Genomic DNA, 24,403 nt, shown 5'->3' on the forward strand with positions numbered 1-24,403 from the left:
AGAACCTCTTTAACCTATTTTCCATTTACAAGTTCCATAAACTTGAAATTGAAATTTTATGAGTTTCATTGTTAAAAGATAAATGTTTTTGCACACTGCTCCTCTTTTTTCATTATTTTTGTGACATTCACAGGTAAGAAATGAATATATTTTCATTTTAAAAGAAATATTGGTTTTCTGTTCTATTTGAAGGAGGTCTAGAGCAAGAAGGACTTTTTCAAGTCAATGGGAATGCAGAAACAGTGGAGTGGCTTCGGCAAAGATATGATAATGGAGAAGATGTGGACCTGGTTAAAGAAGCAGATGTACCTTCTGCTATTAGTCTTCTTAGATATTTTCTTCAAGCACTTCCAGAACCAGTTATTCCTGGCACTCTTCATATGCATTTAATACAACTGCCTCAAGGTATTAAAGCCTGCTCAAAAATAGTTAATTTGGAAATTTAAAATGCCTGAAACATTTTCCTCTGTAATATTTCAAATGTATATGAAGATCACTGGGAACCTTGCTTTGATTCTGGTAAAAACAAAAGCTGTATATATCTGGAGTGGCACTTGTCTCACTTTTAGACCCATTTAATAATTATTATGTAAACAGAACATTTATTACAGTTATATTGTAATAACTACCTACCTCATCCCATATATAAGCATATTATGTTATTGATGATTGGAGTTTATTTAGTTTAGAGCTCTGTTAGTTTGATCTTCACTGGATGTACAGTGATCCCCCGATTATCGCGAGGGTTCCGTTCCAAGACCCCTCGCGATAATCGATTTTTCGGGATGTAGTGGTGCGGAAGTAAAAACACCATCTGCGCATGCGCGCCCCTTTTTCCATGGCCGCACATGCGCAGATGGTGGAGTTTGCGTGTGGGCGGCGGGGAAGACCCAGGGAAGGTTCCTTCGGCCGCCCAACAGCTGATCTGCTCCGCAGCGCGGCAGCAGCGAGGAGCCGAAGATGGGGTTTCCCCGTTGCCCAGGCAACAGAGAAACCACATCTTCGGTTCCTCGCTGCTGCCGCGCTGCGGAGCAGATCAGCTGTTGGGCGGCCGAAGGAACCTTCCCTGGGTCTTCCCGCCGCCCAGGCAAAGGGGAAACCCCAAGATCGCTTGCCCGTTCACCCGCCCGCCCGGCTGCTCGCTTGCCCGTTCACCCGCCCGCCCGGCCGCTCCGCTTGCCCGTTCGCCTGCCCGCCCGGCCGCTCCGCTTGCCCGTTCGCCCGCCCGCCCTGCCGCTCGCTTGCCCGTTCACCCGGCTGCTCCGCTTGCCCGTTCACCCGCCCGCCCGGCTGCTCTTGCCACTCGAGAGCAAGAGGGGGAGAGATAGAGAAAGAGAGAGAAGGAAAGAAAGAGATGAGAGAGGGAGGAAGAGAGTGTGAGAGAGGAAGAAGCAAGATAGAGAAAGAGAGAGAGAAAGAAAGATGAGAAAGGAAGGGAGTGACGTCATCGGGTGGAAAAATCGCGATATAGCGTTTCGCAAAGATCGAGATCGCGAAACTCGGGGGATCACTGTATACAGATAGATTTTAGCCTATCTCTATAACTGAAAAACTAAAAAGAATATGAAATTGTCATAATAAATCCCGACATAATTATTGTTATGTGATCCCTTCTCAGAAATTTGTAAAAAATCTAACATAAAAGCTAGTCAGTTGACCTTCAAAGAATATGTGTTGGATGGACTGAGTGAAATCCATGTGTGTCAAAACATCCTTGCATTTATTTCTTGCAGCTTAACTGTATCTAAATTATGTGAACATTTCAACACATGGAGCCACAAATAAATTTAAATACTTTAAAAGTTTAGATATTTTGAAAACGTTTTGTAAAATATCTTCCACTGATACTTCATATTTCTTTAGAAACATTCAGAAACATTTTAAAACTCTTTCCTAGAATTAATAGAAAATATTCTGAATAGATACACCTATATGTTTTAGTTTCTTCTATTAAATGGCAATCAATTGCTAAATAAGCTATATTTTTCTTAATATTGATAATCAAAATACTGTAGATTTAGGGATGTCTGTCATGTCTTGGTAGGTAGGTAGATATAGATTTGAAAATTGCAGGAATGCTTGGCAAGGCAAGCAAATGTGCTCTTGTGAACTTGCTGTTCAGAAATGTCAAGGGTAAAGGTTTAAGGTTTGGTCCACCCATGTCAAGCCTCTTTTAAGGTCCTCTGATCATTTGTTTTAGCAACGATTCTGACAGATATTTTTTCTGTGCATGTACTTGTGTGTTCAGATAATTGAGAAAAGGCATTGAAGCAGCTTTTTAAAAAGATTGACACAGACCTGCATAACAAAGGTCTGATAAAGAGCTAAATTTGAACAACTGAGCAATGTGCATGAGTCCTCTGAACCATTATAAATAAACAGAATGGGAATATAGCTGTTAATGACTGCATGTACTATATTTAAATATAGATACTTTTATCCAGTATTTTCTTTTCAGTCTAATAATACTTTTTTGAAAGCCAATCTGATATGCTTGAGATATATATTTTGCAAAATAAATGAATAAGTAACTTGGTATTCTCCTGGTGTTTTGGTTAATATGAATATATGGAAGGCAGTCATGTTTTCTGTCAGCAAGATAGAAAGGGTATTGACACAGAATTAAAATATTAAAATATAACAAACTGTATAACAGTAATAGCTCCAGATGTTAATTCATGTATAAAATGACTGCAATACTTGGGAGAGGATGGAAATTTTTATTATGTATTAAAATACATTTTGTGTACATTTCTGTGTAGAAAATTTAAATCCATCTGACAAAGATAAAGATAACATAAAACTAACAAATAATTATACAACAAACTCGGAAAGATTGCTAAAATCAGGGGCAGAAAATAAGGAGGAAAATGTTCAATTACTTGAAAAGCTTTTTTTACTTAAAAGTAACATTTATATTTAAAACGGAATTGAACAGTTCTGCATGAAACTTCATACTGCTGTTTGAATTGAAATTTATCCAATGTGGAATAGTGCATTAAAATTTATTGAAAATTATATCACACTTTACAGATTATAATGAAGATGAATTTGGAAGAAAATTAAGATTCCTCTTGCAACAACTTCCGCCTGTGAATTACAGTTTATTAAAGTTTCTGTGTAGATTTTTAGCTAATGTAGCATCACATCATGAAGAGATTTGGTCTGCAACTTCATTGGCTGCAGTTTTTGGTCCTGATGTCTTTCAGTAAGATATTGTTCCCTTCCCCTTTAGAGTGAAAGTGTGTTTAAGAATTTTCTCCTGTAATCTAACAATTAAGTAATTTATTTTACTTCCTTAATTTTATCCATTCAAATTTTTTTAAAAAATATGTTAAAATTTTATGCTCCTTAAATTTTGCTTTTCTATTAAAATAGTGTAAGAAAATTTTTCTTTTGCTAAATTAATAAAACTTTTGTTAGTTAATTACTTTAAATTAACAAAACTCAATTTTTGTTTAAATAATGGATCTGCCCATTACCGGTACTTATTTTTTCAAATGTAATTCCACAATTATATTAGATGCTCAGAATGCATAGTAAATCATTTTCTGATTAATGTGGTGAATAGATCTCATTCTTCCTAATTTCAGAAATACAAAATTGAATGGGGTAGTTCAAGCAGTGGCCTTGTTTGCTAGACAAATCAAAATTGTAGATGGTGCTCTTAGAAAGTTGTCTAGCTTTAGGGAGGTAACTGGTATATAGGGAATCCTTTTGAATCTTTACTTCCAGTAATCCTGGAGTAGAAAATATTAACATAATTTGATAAAATAATATTAAGAAATATGAATTTAGTTTTGGACATTCTTAAAGCATTTACACAGATGTGGAGGATCTGAAAGAACAAGAACTTGTTAGCAGAATAATGGCAGGACTGCTAGAAAATTATGATGAACTCTTTGAAAATGAAGAGGAAGATTTTTCATCTAATGATTTAAGTTCAGTAACTGAGCAGGTAAGAAACTAATGCATTTTTGGATAGATAAAATATTTGTAATATGTAAAAATTAAAAAAAATGCTGTGTAAAGTACTGTGAGATATGTTTATAAATTCTAGTTCACTTTACTAATTGGGCTTCATTTATGTTCCTACCTTTTACCATATGCAGAAGATGTTGTAATAGAACTCTCTTATTTCTTATATACTGAAGAGAGTAGCCCAAATGAAAATTCTAAAGTAACGTTAGTTGTCCTATTTGCAGAAATGCAGTTATTAGCTATTTTACTCAATTATTAAACAAAACCAGTTCTCATAGGGGAACCTTAACACTCTTCTATGGTTTAATGAGATGTGAACAAGTCTTGCCTTGCTTGTCATTATACTCTTCACACTTCTCTCTTCTCTTTGCTACATGAGAGAGGAAAAGTATGTTGCCTGTTCTGAAACATAGTATAAATGTTCATAGTATAAATAGTATATGCAGTACTATGATTTAAATTGTTGATATTTAAACTAAGAAAAAAATCATGGTTTAACAAACAAGGGTTTTGTTCATCTAGCAGTAATAATTATAGGATGCTCCAGCTATATGTTTATTTAAGTCACCTTAGAAAGGAGATGGGTGGCATAAAAATTTAATAAATACAATAAAACAAGTAAAAATTCTTTCTCTGAAAGTGCAGGGGGGGAAATAGGTATGCAAACCAGCTCATCTAATGTTACTCTTTAACTCTTCTGTCTCTTACTGGGAAAATAAGCACAAAATCTAGTAAGAAGCAAGAAAAATACATCAGCAGATTTTGGAAATAGATGACTATAGATTACTATTGATGATGAAATTTGAATGCAAATTTAGTTTATTGCATTATTTCATTCAATTGAATGAAGCAGAGATTTCAGTATTATTGAGCTAGAGAACACTGCTACTCTTCATGATATTATGTGTGCTTTACTTAAAGATGATTTAATCTCGTTACCTGAATAGATTACATTAAATTTCTTTAAAATCTTGTGCCTTTCTTCAAGGAATAGATTTCTTTGTGTTTTTCCTTGTGTATTGGCTTAAAGTTATATATTATAGGTATTACCACTGGCTGCGAGTCCAGGGGTTCACTGATGCATGTTTGTTGAGTTGAAATCCAAAGCATAGGTATCAATAAAAGTTTGATCCATTTATATATAGTTTCCCCCCAGTGTGTGGAATTTAATAATTTGTTTTATCTGAGACAATGGGGTCTTAGTGGTACCTGTTTTTCTTGTTTTTTAAAAGATAAATGATTTGTTTGATGAAGATGATATAAAGCTTGAGCAGTCTGAAGAACTGCAAGAAGAAGAAGAAGAGGAAGAAAACACAGAGGATCCAAAATATAGGGAAGATACAGAGCCTCAAGATATGATGGAGAGCATTCTGGAGTCATGTAGTGTTTCAGCCTCAACAAGGTATTAGCAGAGATACTAAGGATGGTATTGCTAGGCAATACACTCTAGTATACTTCAATACTATATACACTCCTGTTTTTAGTGTTGAATTTAGTTATGCAAAATTTTGGAAATTTTGGAATTTCCTTATAATACAAAATAGAGTTTTAAATTGTTTTATTTTGAATTATGGATACAAGACAAAATTTCAGAGTAGCAATGCTTCATGAAATAGTTCACAATGAATGAAATAATAGTTTTGTGTTTTTATTGTTTCATTCAAGAACTTGGCATGAGCCAAAATTAACAATTTATCTTGACACAATTTTTGAAAGTTCTCATTTGCTGCTTTATGCATGATTTAAAAAACCACCTTTGTAGGTGCAACCTGCATATTTTGAATATAGCAGCCTTAGTAGAGCAGCCTACTAATTTGTTATGAACAAAAAATAGGAAATAACTTTTTTTTGCAAGATTTTTTTTTATTTCCCCCCACAATTCCATTTATGTGTCAATACACATGTACCTTAAAATATATTAATAACATACATAGGCATACATTTTAATTCAGTCTACCATAAACCAGTATCTTATTTTGCACCAATTTTCAGTTCCTATTTATTAGTCTGTCTCTTGCACTCCCCTCCCTCTACCTTCATTTCCTCTTTCTACTTTCTTACTCCTTCTCTCCCCCTTTTACTTCTTTCCACTCATTCACATCTGTAGTAGATCTTTCTCCTTCATCTATCCTCTATTTCCAAAATAACACTTTTGTATTTATTATTTGTATATATTAAATGTCTCTGCTCTTGATCTCTCTAATACAGCAATTCTGGGCAGCTTACAATGTAATAAAAAGTTAAAAAGTACTAAACAAAATTGATGGTGGTAGTGGGGATTAGAAGTTAAGAACCAAGATGATGATGAGAATGTTCTCTACCCCATCAGCCAACCCCAATGTAGCAGGCCCTTATTGGGGCTCCAAACCAAGTGGCAGAACTAGTTTTTTAAGGCTCTTTTGGAAGGTCGGAAGTATGAAGGCAGATATCACATCTGATGGGAGAATATTCTAGAGAGGGGAGCACAATGTAATTTTACAATGTCATGTAAAAAGAGGAAAGAGATTATATAGGGTGATGCCCAGCTATTTTAAATAGTTATTTCTGATTATTTCGTAAATAATAGTTTGAGAGGCCACATTAAAGCATATGTATAAAATCATGTTCATTTTCTTATCATACACACACCAGGTGTAGGCAAAGTTGGTTCTTCTATGACTTGTGGACTTCAACTCCCAGGATTCCTGAACGAATCATGCTAGCTCAGGAATTCTGGGAGTTGAAGTCCACAGGTCATAGAAGAGCCAACTTTGTCTACCCCTGACATACACAATGATTAATTTAGGATTTAACCTTTTCATTGCATATAATGTTTAACTGAGAGCTCACGTAGCTAACCATATTTCTCTAGTTACTTCATTGCCAATCTGTTATGTACTGAAAACAAATTGTTTAGATGATGTTTGATACTTATATGTCAATGCTATGAATGTCTTCAGCTCTGTTTCATAAATTGGATAGTTCTGTCTTCATAAATTGCAGGATTAATTAATATCTTGGGATGAATAACACTATAGAGAATTAGAAGGGAAATTCAAGGTGCATTTATAGTTTTCTTTTGTGATTAAGAGAATGAAGACTAAAACATAGGAAGAATGGTTGCAGAATTTGGTATGTCCAGTTTAATGAAAAGAAGGACTAGGGGTGACATGATAGCACTGTTCCAATATCTAAGGAGCTTCTAGGAAGAAGAAGGGGTCAGCCTATTCTATAAAGCAGCTAAAGGCAGGCTTTGATAGAAACTAACCAAGGAGAGAACCAACCTGTAACTGAGAAGTTTCCTGACGGTTAGAACTATTAATCAGGGTAACATCTTGCCTCCAGAAGTTGTGGCTGCTCCAACACTGGAGGTTTTTAAAAAGAGATTGAACAACGATTTGTCTGAAATGGTACAGGGCAGTGAGGGCAAACCTTTTTTTCCTCGGGTGCCGAAAGAGCATGTGCACATGCCACACATGCATGTGTGCGCGGGTGCTCACACCCATAATTCAATGCCTGGCAAAGGCGAAAACAGCTTAACACCCCCCCATCCCCTTGCAGGCCCTCTGGAGATAAAAAACAGCCTGTTTCCTAACTTCTGGTGGGCCCATAGGCTCATGTTTTGCCCTCCCCGGGCTCCAAAGGCTTCCCTGGAGCTGGTGTGTGTGTGTGTGTAAAAACGCCTTCCCCCATCCCCCTCGGAGGCTCTCTGGAAGCCAAAACGCCCTCCCCGAGCCTCTGTGTGAGCCAGAAATCAGCTGGCTGGCACACACATGTTGGAGCTGAGCTGGGGCAACGGCTCACGTGCCAGCAGATAAGACTCTGCGTGCCACCTATGGCATCCATGCCATAGGTTCACCATCACTGGTATAGGGTTTCCTGCCTGAGCAGGGGGTTGGACTAGAAGACCTCAAAGGTCCCCTCCAACTCTGATATTCTGTTAACTAGTACTGAATAACACCAAAAGATAGAAAGCCTATGCATTCTGTGATACTTTTATTCTATACTTATCTCTGTTAATGAATATTAGTTACTTTCATAGCTGGATAAACCAGTTTTATTGCAGTTTGAGCTGAGTTTCCCATTCTTTGGCTGCATTAAGGGCTTATATAAACTATGATATGGAATAATTGAAATTAGAATTATGTTTATATACTGTATTTCACATTTTTCTGTGAAGATTTAAATGGAAAAGGTTGCATATCTGTTCAGATACCCTTAAGTTCCACTATCTTGTATCCAGGAGTTGTCTATTAGAAATAAAATGTTGATTGGGCAGCTTACTGTCAGTAGTGACCTCATGTTGCAGTCTTTTCAATGTAGACTGCAGGATTTAGTGCTGTGCTTCAGTGCTATCTTAGAGGCAACTACTTAAATTAAGCAAGCAGAATAGCCAACAGAGACTGCTGATCTATTTAGTTTTTTCCAATGAAGTGTTTTCATATGAAATGTTCATTTGGAATAGGAAAAACAATGAAAATGGCTTACAAAGTTCTACTACATAGGTAAGCTGACTTAAAGGATTGCATGATAGAACTGAAATGACTTTTAAAAGCTACCTAGCTTTGGGAATATGCACTGCTAATACGCTGCTATTTCCCCGCAGTCATATGATATTTAAGGAAAATAAACCTCTTCATGTATTCTTAATTGTTTATTTGGGTTGTTAAAATTATAATGCTTATAAATATTTACATGATTTTGTCAAATTATGACAACATATTAAAATGGTTATGCTGTATCATGCTCTGTCATTTGTCAGGAATTCACCCAAGTAATGCTGCTGCTGCTTGAAATATTAAAATCTGTAAAACTAATGAAAGAGACTATAAAAGCAATAAGATTTTTTTAGGCTTGGAAATGATACTATTTTTTGGGAGAATAATCACTACATTGAAGATAGGGGGAGGCAGCGTTGAGTGTTTTGTTTACTGACTATGTTCCCTTCCCCCTTAGAAGCATTAAAAAGTTTAGAACTGTCAAATATAACTATTATATAGTATATAATTTAATAAAAGGCTTGCTGATCAAAGTACCTTACATAAATTTTGAATATTCAAGTGCTTATTTAAAAATTAATTGCCTTAATTTGCTAAGTCATGTCGATGCTTCACAACCCATAGGACACCAGGTCTTCTGTCCTCCACTGTCTCTCCTAGTTTATCCAAATTAATGTTCATTATGTCAATGACCATCCTCTGCTGTCCCCTTCTCCTTTTGTCTTCGCTCATTCCCAACTTCAGGGTCTAATAAGCCCTTTCTTCTCAGTAATGCTTCATTCTATTTCACAGGTTAAGAGTGTTCATGTAAATTGAAGGGAAAAGAAACAAAACACACATCTCTTTTTAATGTGGAGGAAATAATATAGTTTTTCCTTTCATACTTCATTTTTTCAAGAAACAGCAGCAAGATGATAGTGGTGCTGTTTTCAAAATCTTTATAAGAAGCTAGGCTATATATACTGCTCAAAAATAAAGGGAACACTTAAACAACACAATACAACTCCAAGTAAATCAAACTTCTGTGAAATCAAACTGTCCACTTAGGAAGCAACACTAATTGACAATTAATTTCACATGCTTTTGTGCACATTCAACTTTGTACAGGACAAAGTATTCAATGAAAATATTTCATTCATTCAGATCTAGGATGTGTTATTTGAGTGTTCCCTTTATTTTTTTGAGCAGTATATTTTCTTTTATTTAAAAAAACACTGTTTCTGTGCAGAGGCAACTAAGGAGAGCTTTGAAAGCAGCTTGCAAAGCATGTGGCTGCGTTAACATTTCAAAAAGAGGTGTTTTGTTCATGTTAACACACTTTGCAAAGCACCTCTTTGAAATATTTTGCACAGGATTTCCTAGCATTACTAAATAACAGGCTAATAACAATAGTTATTGTTGAGATCAACATCTGGGTTTGTACTGTTTGCAGTTCGTGCTTTGCTATATTGTTTTGTTTACTAAAGTTATGTTAAAGTACTGCACTTAAATATGCTGAATGAGAAAATCTTAAAAGAGTGGGAAAGGCAAATCATAACCTGGTCAACTAGAATTATGCCTGATTCTAAAGCTTGTATGAGTGTTTATAGCCTGTCACTGATATACTAGGTTTCTTATTGAACATCATTACAATATACTAAAATGAAATGAACCGAAACCTGAATGTCTCTGTATATCATTTTCATTTCAGTGCTCATCTGTCCCCCTTAAGTATCTTGCCAGCTTCTGCAGAGTAAGTATAAATTCCCCATAGGCATAGAAAATACTCATGATTGCATTGTGTACAGGTAATCTTGACTTACAACTATTTGTTTAGTGACTGTTCAAAGTTACAGCAGCACTGAAAAAATGTCATGACCATTTTTCACCTTTAATGACCATTGCATCATCCCCATGGTCACATGATTAAAATCCGGACACCTGGTAACTGGCATGTATTTATAATGGTTGCGGTGTCCTGGAGTCATGTGATCCGCCCTTTGCTATTTTCTGATAAGCAAATTCCATGGAGAAGCTAGAGATTCACTTAACAGCTGTAGCAAGAAAGGTTGTAAAATGGGATACAATTGTCTTGCTTAGCAACACAAATTTTGGGCTCCATTGGGTTTGTAAGTCAAGGACTGCCTGTAATGCTATGGAACTTTTGGTGAATAAATATTGGCTGACTTTAGTATAGATAAAAACATGGAATTAATATTGAATGACTATTTAAAATATCTGTTAATTTTAGCCCCCATTTTTCTTTTCCTAATCTTCTATATACTGTACCCGCATTTCTTATTGGTCTAAGAGCATGTGATATGTATTGACCCTAAATTCTTGTTATTTTTACATTTGTTTTTTCTCTTTAGTTTCTCTTTAAATTATATATTTATATTGTACAATTCACAATTTAAACCACTAGTTTTCAGATGGGTTTCTATTCTTTTGGATTGCCCTCAGTCTACTTCCATTTCTAAATCTGGTACACGATTTCATTGTATCACTTTGAACTATGAGTGTCAGAAAAATTCATGACATTACAGCAATATAAATAATGATTAGGAGTGCTTTATGGATATTGATCTTTGTTTTCATATCTATATTGATATTAATGTTTCAGTTAATAAAATAAGATTTCAGGTACAGGGAACCAAATATAAATAAAGCAATAAACAGGCTCTAGTCTACAATAAATAAATTAAACAATTGTTCTTTAGGAAAGCCTGAACCAATAGTAAGTAATATGATAGAAGGTCATCCTTAAGTGAAAACTTAATCCAGCTAGAAGTAGGGATCAATAGATTAGCAAACTAGGATATACTCACTTGTTTCAGCTTACTTGATTGAGGGTCAACTCCAGTAATTTTTTTCCTCCAATTATTAAAATTAAAAACTGATAGAAAAATATGCATAATCGGAATATGGAATGAATGGATCTTGGACTTAATTTTTAAAATTTTTCATGCTTTCAGTTGGAATTGTAAAGGAATTTACATAAATCCTCTGTAATGAATTTGTTTTGATTGTAGTATTTTTTCTTTCTGTAGTCTGTTACTGTAGCTTTTCTTTCTGTCTTTTTAAACTGTACAGTGATAGCAGTCGATTTAATTAAAAAGAAAATAGATTATTAATACATATCATTGTTTTATTTCAAGTATCTTGGAAAGAACAATTAGAGCAGCTGTAGAACAACATCTCTTTGATCTGCAGAGCAGCATAGATCAAGATCTCAAGAATTTACCGCACCAAGTGGTGTGTCATGAAGGAGATATTGAGGAAGATGAAAAAGGATCTAACAGCCGGTAAGATTTTATTTCATATTGCTTATTTGATTACAGAAACCAATCACTTAAAGTAGAAATGATTTTTATAATAAATAAACAGTAATAAACTAAAATGTTATTGTTTGTAATGTTTGGGCACTATGATACTAATAATGAATAAAGTAAATAGCAGTGATTATAATGAAGAAAATGATACTTAATAGCATTTCTATTATCCTTAATATATTTCATAAGAGATTTCATAGAGTGCTGATAATGGATTCATGCTATATTTGTTTTACTTCAAATCAATTTCATGTAAGAATAAACAAGGATCTTTATAGTTGCTGTCCAATTGTGGCTGATGATGATTTACCTGCAGGACATTCTAATTTAAATTAGGGTTATAATTTGTAGATTGTTTTGCTGAAAGTATATTCAGTGATGTTGGCCAACTGCAAATAAAATACCCAAACTGAATGATTCCACAGAGCCAAAAATTATTACATCACATTTGGCACCAGAATTTCTGTCATAATTGAAGGTGGATGTAAAGCAAGACATCATAGGCACATGAATGCTTGCTGCTGCTTGCTGAGGCTCCCAGGGTTGTCTGTCAAGCAACTGCAGTCCCATGTGGTTGCAGGACTGTGAAGCAGGGTGCAGGGCAGCCAAAAGGAGATGGGCAGCTAAATATAAAATGCAAACAAATAAATGGGCAGTGATGTGCCCCTTGATGTAAGTGTAGGCAGGCTGCCAAGGGCCTGAGTTTTTGTCATGTAGCTGTGGAAGTGCTGCAATGGTGATAACTTTGGGCATGGGCCATACTGATGGTAAGTTGATGACTACCTGTAGCACAAAGATGTCTGCAGCATCTTTAGATTCATTCTTTGTTATAGAGGCCTTAGGGGAAAGTTTTTTTTCTTTCCGCTTCTTCTGAAGCTATTCTTCAAGTAACATGTTTGAGTAGGCAGCAGTTTCTATTTCCTAGATGTTGGTTGTTTTAGAATGGTTTCAGTATGATCAATTTGTATCAAGTAACTGCAACCTATGTTTCTTTCTATCACTGTTCTAAACTCCTTGTGTTGGGGAATAGCAGTCTAAGGATCATTGCAGTATCTACAGCCTATGACTGGATACAATAGGAACAGTATTAGTTATCCCCCAAATTAGAATGTTGTATGTATTTGTGCTATAACATTTATGAGCATCTTATTCAATTATAAATCAATATTAGGAATGTACTTTTTTTCTGAATGTAGTTGTGCATTTTATAAACATTCTAATTTCATTAATCCAGAATATTATGATCACCAAAACAGTAAATGCCTAAAGTTCTTAACCTAAACCCATAACCAGATAGTTTTATGCAGGTAAAATTCATTATTTAGCATCTTGTTCCTTTTGTTAGGGATGATACTGAAAAGAATATTACTAAAGATTATGAGAATCTTGGCGAATGCTCTGAAACAGTGAATTGCACTAAATTAGACAGTGAAATTGTACAGCCTGTATCTGAGGAAAAAGAAAATTATCAGGTAAGAGTAGCATAAAATATGCTTCATGCATTTTGAGTTTTATTTCCTGTAACTGTAGTCTGAAAATATTTTAGTGCAATCTAAAATATAACCAGAAGGAATACGATTAATATTTGTTTTGTAAATATATTGTTATCCTGCTGTAAAGTAGCTATAATAACAATATCCTCACTTTCCATTCTTGGTCAATATAAGAGAGTCTCCAGACTTCTGCTCGTATTCTTCTGTTTTAATGAAGTATTTTTTATGGTTATAGACCATAATTCTTCCTCTGGGTGGGGAAGTTGGGTGCAGTCGGTTAGGCACGTCATGCAAGCCATGAGATGAGAGTTTGTCTTCTCTCTTGAAACTGAATTTTAACTGGCAGATGCGCCACACACCTGTAAATACAGCTTGAAAAGGCAAGTGGTAGTCCAAGCTATAAGAACTTCGCTTTTAGACATTCATGTGGAACACCTGCAAGCACAATAGATAGGGCCATTGCTTTTTCTCTATGCAGAAAATGAATCCAGGCCACACTTCTGGGCATTAAACATGTCCATCAAATTCAGTATCTTTCTCTTAAAACCTTTATCTTAAAGCCATCCATATGCTAGCAAGATTGACACTCTTTCAAGCTTCCGTCCCTTTTTGGCTCAGAAGATTGTACTCTCTGTGCCGCTGGGGTAAAATATGATTTGCCCTGTGTTCTTTCACCTTTTCATCTGTTATTTTTAATCTTTTAACTAAAGTATTCACATAGTTAATTCCAATTAAAACTGTTTATTTTGCCATTCTTCTCCTTGCCTTCTACTCTGACAAGAAGCCAAGTGCAATATCTATAAAAGAACACATAAATTTGATACATTTGTTCCTGTAAGAACTTAGTTGGATTGAAAATAAAAGGTATTTTCAAGATAATCTAGGCAACATGATGGGTAAACAGAGTTGTATCAGATCATTTCAGGACAATTCAGGATTTTATCAGAGAATTTTGTTATTTTCTCTGCAGAGACATATGATTTCCCCTGGGAAATATATATAACTTAGCCAAAAGTTACATTTAAACCTTCATTGTTATAGGGAAAAAATGCTAGAAAGCTTTTACTGTCCCACATTTTGTCAGTCCCTGCTCCAATCCCCACCTACCAGGTCTATTTAATAGAATATCCCCATTTTATACCCTGTGCACACTTGCAAATTCCAAATATTGCAGTTTTACTACAGCACTTATGTTTTGAAGGGGAAAATATATTTAGGAGCTGGGAACTTGCATAACATTTCTCAGCAACTCAGAGCAGCTGTGTCCCTGAGTGTGAATAACTGCCTTTCGTAACTTTGGAAAACACACACATATATTAAAGTGTTGCTGACAAATGCAGTGTGTACATCTGTGAATGTTTTGAAGCACTTCTTTCCCTTTGAATCTGATCATCCAATATATATATATCCAATATATATTTATAAAAAGATCAAAGGAGAAGGTAACAGGAAACACTCTTACCAAGGCCTAGAAATTTAAAGCAGCTGACGAGTCTGGAACCATCCCCACCAACCCAAAATGAAGGCTAAAGTTTAGATCAAGTTTGAAGATATATATATATATATGTTTAGCATCCCAACTTACTTGCTGCAAATCTTAAACAGTGTTAGAACAAAACAAACATTTTTTTTGTTCCTGCAAGCCTATTTTTTTCCTGAAAGAATTTGTGCTTGCGCAAAAATATGATTTTTGCCCTGTCCTATGTGACTTTCTCTTTCAAGAGCTACACTTCCAGATTATTGCAAAATACCTAATTTTATTTTAAGAATGCTACCTCTGAGTGAATGTAAGTTAAAAGAAAATTAGCAAATACACAGTAGAAAACCTTTTGAGTGGCATGGTGGCATAGTGGTAAAGATGCCTGCCTCCCAAATGGAAGATTGAGAGTTCAATCCTAGGTAGCAGCAAATGTTTCTCTCCTAGGGCGCAAAAAAAGAAAAAGAGAAGCTGCAGTGCATGGTGTCAGGAAGAGCATCTGGCCAGTAAATGCTCAGCTCCATCCAGTTGCCCTGAATTAAGGAATTAGAGGGTGATAAAAAAGAGTTTTTATTGTAAAAACGTTTTTTAAAAAGTTTAAAAATGACAGTTTTTAGTAATTTACCTCTTTTTCCAAAGGAAGATAATAGCTTTGTAGGAAACTTATTAATGTAGTCCTCCTCATTATAAATTAGCATGTTTTGTAGGGGATTTTCACTTACCATACTACCCTAACAGTGCATATCTGAATTATTCATCTTTATATTAGAATCATTTGTTAACTTCTTTTACTAAGGTTTACATAATATTACATGCTACTATTATGTGAATATTACAAATATTAATAAAAGTAGTTGCAATAAGAATCCTATATGTACTCTTTCAAGGTTTTTTTTTCTTTTTGGAAAATGCAAACATTAGAATGTATATTATTTTCAGTTGTGTTTTATAGTAATTTTGCCCTTTCTTCCATTGCAATGGATGTAAATAAGACCATACTGTTATTTTAGTCACCGTTACAGAACCATTTTTAATGCTTCCAATGAAAAGAGCCAAGATATTTAATAAGTTTATAATAATAGTAAATGGCTTCTGATATAAGTCATAGAAATAGAAGTCATAGAAATAGAAAAAGTATATTAGGGATATGCAAAATTTATAATTTCCAGAGACAGCGCATTCTGGATAATGTTAAGACTGTTTTGCAGTTCCAGTAAGCCATGCTAACTTTCTGAAGATTCTCCCTTTTCAAGGATGGTTTGGTGTGAAGTTTGTTTTTTGATTTCTCCAAACCAGAGGTACAGTATGTTTTGGGGGTTGCAATACCCCAAATAAACAAGTTTCATCTGGAACATCAGTTCCAGAACTTCTTGCATGATTTTTGGACAACACACTGTTCACAAAGCACTTATGTATGTGAATGATATGTATAAATAAATAATAATTTTAAAAATGACACATTTTCACCATTTGGGTTAGGGCTTTGGGAACTGAATACTGCCCTCATTTTATATCCTGGGTATAAAATGTGCTTTACTTAAAAAGGAAAAAAGTGAATGCTTTAAAACTATCTGAAGTATGTTTAGCTATCTTCAGATCCAAGGGACAGAGGAAAGGTTATATTAAGAAGTGCTATTACTGCTTAGCAGTGAATTGAGTATTTTTTTTTATCAGCTGTCCACAAGGATTAGTCAATAATCACTGTGAATGTGATTGTCTCATCGTATTAAATACAGATTTTTAAATTACAATTTAACAGATAAGCCAGTTTTAACTGTGTGTCTTTATTAGTGGCATGAGTGCTTTCTGCCAGCAATGTTCTGTCCATGTTGCTGCTTTATTTAGTAACAAGGATTAATAGTATCTTTTAGAGTCCAGCAGATGGCTCATTCTGCATAAGTGAGACAAGTCCTCAGAATCCTTGTTGTTAATATTTTGTTTACATCTTCAGGCCTCAAATTGATCTACATTAACCTACTTCAGCAGGGTACTTCAAACGTTTTTCCCAGTAGTTAAAGTAACTAAGTAGTTTTAAATAAATTTTAAATTCTCTTAGAACCATAGAATGTTGCAGCTTTCTTCCTTTTTAAAACAGAATGGTGGTTAATATGCTAAGGTCTTTGTTTTCACCATTAGGCTGCAGGCATATTGTTGAAGCCATGTGATGATGGAGGTGAAGATAAAGAATCCTTTGGAAATAAGTATGTACTGCAATATACGTGAGAACGTTGGGTCTTGAGCAAGATACTTTTTAATAAGGTTATCTTTATGAGGAATTGTTTTTCCGAAAATGGTTTCCTTAGTATGAGGACATCTTATCTGTTGCGGGAAGAACAGATTAAATGTCTATACCTAAGATATTTAGGATTGAGTATATTTAGTCAGTTGATAATATTAGAGCCAGGATTGTAATCTTATTTTGTGTTACAGGATACAGAAAGGTTAATTTAACATAGTTTTAGTGATTGTTACCTTCAGAGTAGGAAAAAGCCCAGAACCAAGTAAAAAAACAATTCAATATTGTTTAAAAACTTCTGTCTCCTTCAACTCAGCCAATCTGCTTTCTTTTGGGTCAAATAATTTTAATATTATGAAATTATTTTATAAATCTTGCTTATTGATTAAAATTCCCTAAAACCAAGTAAACCAGATTCTTTACAATTTCTCAAAACAAATAAAACAGTATTTTGCAATAAATTCAGGTTTAGTTCAATAAATGAAGAAGAAAGATATCTAGCATTGTTTGTCATGATTTTTGGACCATTCATTATTAAATCATAATCAGAAAAGTTTTTAAATGATTTCCAAATAATTTCTTTTGTACACTATGCTTTGTTATGATAGCTAAATTGACAAACCATAAGTACCACTTTGTATACACAGATGTATTGCTAGCTATGACACGTGTGTTTGTGGGGAGCGGGGTATTTATCTCTGTGTGTATTATTAATATCACTAGATTAGGGGGGATAATCATACAGGGTGCGTTCCAAAAGTAATGCAATTGAATTTTCCGCACCGCTCCTATTGGTTAGAGTGGGACCGAAGCACTTGGGGGGGGGGGACGCCAAGCTTTGCTGTGAAACTGATCTCAGTGCTCTCCAAGCTGTGGAAGCAGCAGGACATCAGTTATCGTAAACCTCTGCACACTGACCATGTCACGAAAAAAATGGAATCGACGATCGAGCAACTTTACGCGATTAAGTTTTGTGCTAAACTGAAAAAATCTCTTGAGGAGACTAACAAAATGATTTGTGAGGCTTAAGGGGACTCTGCTCTGTCCTACTCACAAGTTTCGATGTGGTTAAAGACCTTTAAGGGGGGTCGGGAAGAGGTTCATGATGAGCAAACGCTCTGGACAGCCGTCAGCCAGCAAAACCAACAACATTGTGGCTCGTGTTCGACAATTGTTGGACTCTGACCTTCAATTATCAGGATGGTTGCCAATGAACTGAACTTGTTGTCTACTGTTGTGTTTCGCATTGTTACTGAAGATTTAGCGATGAGGAAAGTGTGCACCAAGCTCGTGCCCAAGGTATTGTCAGACGACCAAAAGACCAACCGAGCGGAAATTTCAAGTGAACTTTTGCAACATATAGAAATTAAACCTAATTATTTGGACAATGTCATCACTGGTGATGAAACCTAGGTTTTTGAATACGAACCAGAAACAAAACTTCAAAGCTCTGAGTGGCACACCGACCAGTCCCCCAAGCCCAAAAAGGCAAGAATGAGCAAATCAAAAGTAAAAACAATGTTCATTGTTTTTTTCAACAGTAAAGAAGTGGTCCATAAGGAGTTTGTTCCTCAAGGACAGACAGATAACTCTGCCTATTACACGGATGTGCTGGAAAGACTCCGAAAAAAAGTCATCAGGACGAGAAAAGACATCTCCGCTACCTGGCAACTCCATCACGACAACGCACCTTGTCACAATGCGCTACAATTCCGCGAGTTCCTGGCCAAACACCAAGTGCCAATGCAGCCTTACCCCCCCATAGTCCTGACGTCGCCCCAGCAGACTTCTTTTTGTTCCTTTGGATTAAGGCAGCCCTGAAAGGAACCTGTTTTTTGTCCATAGAAGAGATCCAATCAGCCATGATGAAGATCTTGTGAGAGATTCCCGAAAATGTCTTCCAGGGTGCAGAGTCGCTGGAAAAAATGTGTAGAGGTCCAAGGACAGTACTTTGAAGAATTTTAAGTGTTTGTGCAAATCTGTTCAATAAATTACTTTTAAAAAAATTGCATTACTTTTGGAATGCACCCTGAAAGTATAAAGTTCTTTGTTCTAGTTTATCAGACAAAAGCTAAGTTTATTTTGTTTTAAACTGTACTGATATGACTGAGTTGAGACAAACTATAAGAATTGTCATCATAAGTATTTTGAAATAATCTTCACTAACTTCCTTTATAGGCAAGATTTTATATTGTTTGATGATAGTAGCAAAATGACGACACACATGATTCTGGTGAGCGCTTGCTTTTTTTCTTACCCTTGCAAATCTAGGCACATTTTAAATATATATCCACAAATATATTTCCACTTTCACTTTTTAACTGCATGAATCTTAATTTTAATTTTACAGATAGGTAGTATTTGAAATTCTGTTGTCTTGTTCCTATTCCATATATCTTTAAAAGTTTAATTTACTTAATTGCTTGCTTGTAGTTACTTAATTGCTTGCTTGTAGTTCACCTTCTTTTTATCAGTCAGGAAAACATACAAAATCCGATCGAACACTTGTAAGAGCACATATTAAGACTTACAATGAAATTCTGTTGTCTGGTTCCTATTCCATATATCTATAAAAGTTTAATTTACTTAATTGCTTGCTTGTAGTTACTTAATTGCTTGCTTGTAGTTCACCTTCTTTTTATCAGTCAGGAAAACATACAAAATCTGATCGAACACTTGTAAGAGCACATATTAAGACTTACAAAGTGGCGCTCAAGGCGGCAAGATGCGCGTATCATTCCGCCTTGATTGCAGCAGCGGAATCCCGCCCGGCCGCTCTGTTTAGGGTGACCCGCTCCCTTCTTAATCAGGGGGGAGTTGGGGAGCCCTTGCAGAGTAGTGCCGAGGATTTTAACACGTTTTTCGCTGATAAAATCGCTTGGATCTGAGCGGACCTCGACTCTAATTGGAATACAGAGTCGACTGACAACGAGTCAGTTGAGGTGACTGGGGCATGTACTTGTCCACCTGTTTGGGAAGAGTTTGATCTGGTGACACCTGATGAAGTGGACAAGGCCATTGGAGCTGTGAGTTCCGCCACCTGTTTACTGGATCCGTGTCCCTCCTGGCTGGTTTCGGCCAGCAAGGAGGTGACATGGAGCTGGGTCCAGGAGATTGTCAACGCTTCTTTGGGGAGGGGGTCCTTTCCGGATCCCTACAAGGAGGCACTTGTGCGCCCCCTCCTCAAGAAGCCTTCCCTGGACCCAGCCATTCTCAATAACTATCGACCAGTCTCCAACCTTCCCTTTATGGGGAAGGTTGTTGAGAAGGTGGTGGCGCTCCAGCGGTCCTTGGAAGAAGCCGATTATCTAGGTCCTTAGCAGTCAGGATTCAGGCCCGGCTACAGCACGGAAACTGCTTTGGTCGCGCTGATGGATGATCTCTGGCGGGCCCGGGACAGGGGTTTATCCTCTGTCCTGGTGCTTCTTGACCTCTCAGCGGCTTTCGATACCATCGACCATGGTATCCTTCTGCGCCGGCTGGAGGGGTTGGGAGTGGGAGGAACTGTCCTTCAGTGGTTCTCCTCCTACCTCTCTGGTCGGTCGCAGTCGGTGTTAGTGGGGGGTCAGAGGTCGACCTCTAGGTTACTCCCTTGTGGGGTGCCTCAGGGGTCGGTCCTCTCCCCCCTACTATTTAATATCTACATGAAACCGCTGGGTGAGATCATCCAAGGGCATGGGGTGAGGTATCATCAGTATGCAGATGATACCCAGCTTTACATCTCAACCCCTTGTCCAGTCAGCGAAGCAGTGGAAGTGATGTGCCGGTGCCTGGAGGCTGTTGGGGTCTGGATGGGTGTCAACAGACTCAAGCTCAACCCAGATAAGACGGAGTGGCTGTGGGTTTTGCCTCCCAAGGACAATTCCATCTGTCCGTCCATCACCCTGGGGGGGGAGTCACTAACCCCCTCAGAGAGGGTTCGCAACTTGGGCGTCCTCCTTGATCCACAGTTCACATTAGAGAAACATCTTTCAGCTGTGGCGAGGGGGGCGTTTGCCCAGGTTCGCCTGGTGCACCAGTTGCGGCCCTATTTGGACCGGGAGTCACTGCTCACAGTCACTCATACCCTCATCACCTCAAGGCTCGACTACTGTAATGCTCTCTACATGGGGCTACCTTTGAAAAGTGTTCGGAAACTTCAGATCGTGCAGAATGCAACTGCGAGAGCTATCATGGGCTTTCCTAAATATGCCCATGTCACACCAACACTCCGCAGTCTGCATTGGTTGCCGATCAGTTTCCGGTCACAATTCAAAGTGTTGGTTATGACCTATAAAGCCCTTCATGGCACTGGACCAGAATATCTCCGGGACCGCCTTCTGCCGCACGAATCCCAGCGACCAGTTAGGTCCCACAGAGTTGGCCTTCTCCGGGTCCCGTCAACTAAACAATGTCGTTTGGTGGGACCCAGGGGAAGAGCCTTCTCTGTGGCGGCCCCGACCCTTTGGAACCAACTCCCCCCAGATATCAGAGTTGCCCCCACCCTCCTAGCCTTTCGTAAGCTCCTTAAAACCCACCTCTGTCGTCAGACATGGGGGAATTGATATGTTCCCCCCCCTTAGGCTTATAAAATTTATGCATGGTACGCTAGTATGTATGATTGGTTTTAATTTGTGGTGTTTTTTAAATTAACTTAAATATTAGATTTGTTTTACTTTGTATTGTGTTGCTGTGAGCCGCCCTGAGTCTGCGGAGAGGGGCGGCATACAAATCTGATTAAACTCAAACTCAAACTCAAAATCCACAACAAAAATTTACACGTATGCTGGATGTTGCAGACCCTATAATAGTGTATCATTTATTTACAGGATTGTGTTAGCAACATTTCTGATCAAAATATGAAAAATGAATCAGAGGAATTGAAAAACAAAAATAACAATGCTCCTGAAGCAACACTGTGTGCCTCTTTACCACATCTTGATTTGAAGCATGTGAATGGGGGTGACAAATGGGAAGGTAATTCGTGATTTTGATGTTTTTCAAAACTTTGTTAATTTTGAAAATTCAAATATGTGATCAATATAAGTTTGCATTTGTTTGTATTTAATAAAACATATTTGAAATGGGTATTAGTAGTTGTCTATTGAAATGAATCAGTAGAATAAAAAGTTAGCTTTTGGAAATTAAAAACTTCTAAATGTATGTTAGTTGAAGTTGCCTGTAATTGTTAACGATTTGTTTTAATCAGCTTGAAGTCAGAATGAACCTGAAAGGTGCCAGTAATTTTTGCTTTCTTTGCTTTGATTCCTGTAGTAAAGGTATTGGTGAAATTCTGGATAACAATACATAACTTTAAAGCAAACTCCAATGTGCAAGATTATAGTTTTGGCTTATCTTGCAAACTGATCAATAGTATAGTGATTTCCAAATAGGAAATAATGGTTGTTCTAACATTCCTCTGAATCTAAGGGTAAAACATATGTACCATATTTTTCAGACTACAAGACACACTTTTTAATATTCCAAAAGAGGGTGAAAATGTCTGTGCATCTTATAGACTGAATATTGCTGAAGCTCCACCCACTTGCCGGCCATTTTTTGGCCTCTGCACGCCCCATTTTGGAGCCTTTTCCAGGCCTTTCTTTTTTGGCTAGTTTTGGTGGCTTTGGGGGGAGGCATTTTTGAGCCCTTTTCAGCCCATTTTTAGGCTTTTTTTGTGGTGGTTTTGAGGCTTTTTTCAGCCTGTTTTTAGGCTTGGGGGGCTATTGATGCTTTTTCTGGCCCATGTTTAACACTTTTTTGGTTTATTTTCGAGGCCCCATTTTTTCTGGAAAAAAACAGGCCAAAAGAATCCTCAAAAAGGGCCAGAAAAAGCCAGAAATGGGCCAGAAAACGCCTCAAAATCAGTCAAAAAAAGACCTGAAAAGGGCCCAAAAAGCATCAAAAGCAAGCTGAAAGAAGCCTCAAAATTAGGCCAAAAAGCCTCCAAAGCCTCCAAAATGGGAAAAAAGAAAAAAGGCTGGTAGTCAAAAAAAAGGCCCTCTGTTTCAGCAGTAACTTCTTGTTTTATTTGTTGATACACAAGGGTCACCCAGAAAGTAATGCACCACATTTTTTTCTTCAACGATTATTTATTGAACACAATAAAATGTACACACAAGAAAGAATGATGTTTTTTCTACACTCCCTATTTTCCCACATAATCTCTGTCCCGTTCTGTGGCCTTCCTCCAGCGAGACACAAGGGTGTGTATGCCTTTTCGGTAGCACTCCTTGTTCTGGTCACGAAGACATTTCTGCACTGTAATGGCCTCACCCTCTGTGCCCAGCGACTAACTGTACTTCTGTTGACTGCAGATTCTCCATAAACTGTACACAAACGTTTGTGAATGTTGCCAATAGTTTCTTTTTCCACAGTGAGAAATTCAATGATGACACGCTGCTTGTAACATACATCACTTACAGATGCCATTTCGAAACATTGCTGCAGCTACGCTATCTGTCTGAAGAAATGCAAAATTTACACACACACACACTTGACAATTCAAATAATGTAATGTATATCTAAAGTTTTGCATTCGTACCATTACTGTAGGCTGGGGGGGGAAATGTAGTGCATTACTTTCTGGGTGACCCTCATACTCTGGAAACAGGATCCGAATAAATGCAATGCATTTAACAGTTCCAAAGTTAATGGAACTGTTTCTCTTCTGGTGATAAAATTGAATGCAGCTCAAGAATATCTTCAGACTGTAGGGATTTCTTCAAGGGGAGGATTAGGGGCTACTATTGGTTGAAGCTGAAAGTCCCTGTGTACTCTGCAAAGCTCTTTGAATCCTGAACTAGGTTTGTTGATTCTCCATTTCTCTTTTTCAGATCAGATTGAATTATTTTATATTAATGTTATTTATTAAGGTCTATCTTGATAGAGTTCAGTGATTTTCAGACCTGTTGTGTTATCAGAAATTTACTTCTTTTTAAAAAAATGCATATCTTGCTAATTCAGACAAATGTATATGTTGGACACATAAATAATTGGCACATGAATTTTCTCTGCATTTTGATTTGTTATCTTTAAGCATATGTGAGCAAAATCTGTCCTATGTGTAATTTTTCTTTTTGAAATGTGTTTTGTTAAATATGGAAAAGCATGTGGCTTTTTTGTTTGTCACCTCTGGAACATTCTGGAAAGACTTTTCATTAATAATGGGCTTAATCTTGAATGGTATTGGGCACATTTTAACTGCTCCATTCATTTGAGAAGATTGCTTAGATCTGGCCCAGAATCAATTGGAAGACTTTCTATGTGGTGCTGTACACCTTCGTGTTATTTATAGTTTGTTCTAACTGTGCGATGTGTTCACTTCAGTATTTTTTGCCATTTTTTTCATTTATTAGCGCCATGCCCTATCACTTTTCCCCTCATTGATTTCAAAACAATGCATCTACAGAGAGAAGGGGAGGGTAAGTATGGTTCGCCATACATTC

General features: G+C 36.7%; 1 protein-coding gene across 3 annotated transcripts in view; it reads left to right on the forward strand.

The window, feature by feature from the left end:
• The window catches only part of FAM13B (family with sequence similarity 13 member B), a 61,803-nt gene that overhangs the window by 11,653 nt on the left and 25,747 nt on the right, over positions 1 to 24,403 (forward strand). For 2 of the 3 annotated variants that reach the window (XR_011558016.1, XM_070739193.1), the window contains exons 4-14: positions 193 to 405; positions 3,034 to 3,208; positions 3,817 to 3,958; positions 5,214 to 5,383; positions 10,150 to 10,191; positions 11,597 to 11,743; positions 13,116 to 13,242; positions 16,877 to 16,941; positions 19,155 to 19,209; positions 21,785 to 21,932; positions 24,314 to 24,379. Coding sequence is in view for 2 of the 3 variants with exons in the window: in XM_070739193.1 (XP_070595294.1) it covers positions 193 to 405; positions 3,034 to 3,208; positions 3,817 to 3,958; positions 5,214 to 5,383; positions 10,150 to 10,191; positions 11,597 to 11,743; positions 13,116 to 13,242; positions 16,877 to 16,941; positions 19,155 to 19,209; positions 21,785 to 21,932; positions 24,314 to 24,379 (1,350 nt within the window). In the remaining variant the exon portion in view is untranslated. The remainder of the gene's footprint in view (positions 1 to 192; positions 406 to 3,033; positions 3,209 to 3,816; positions 3,959 to 5,213; positions 5,384 to 10,149; positions 10,192 to 11,596; positions 11,744 to 13,115; positions 13,243 to 16,876; positions 16,942 to 19,154; positions 19,210 to 21,784; positions 21,933 to 24,313; positions 24,380 to 24,403) is intronic. The other variant, XM_070739194.1, reaches the window with a different exon arrangement.

The sequence above is a fragment of the Erythrolamprus reginae genome, chromosome 2 (assembly GCF_031021105.1).
Source record: "Erythrolamprus reginae isolate rEryReg1 chromosome 2, rEryReg1.hap1, whole genome shotgun sequence".
NCBI lineage: Eukaryota > Metazoa > Chordata > Lepidosauria > Squamata > Dipsadidae > Erythrolamprus > Erythrolamprus reginae.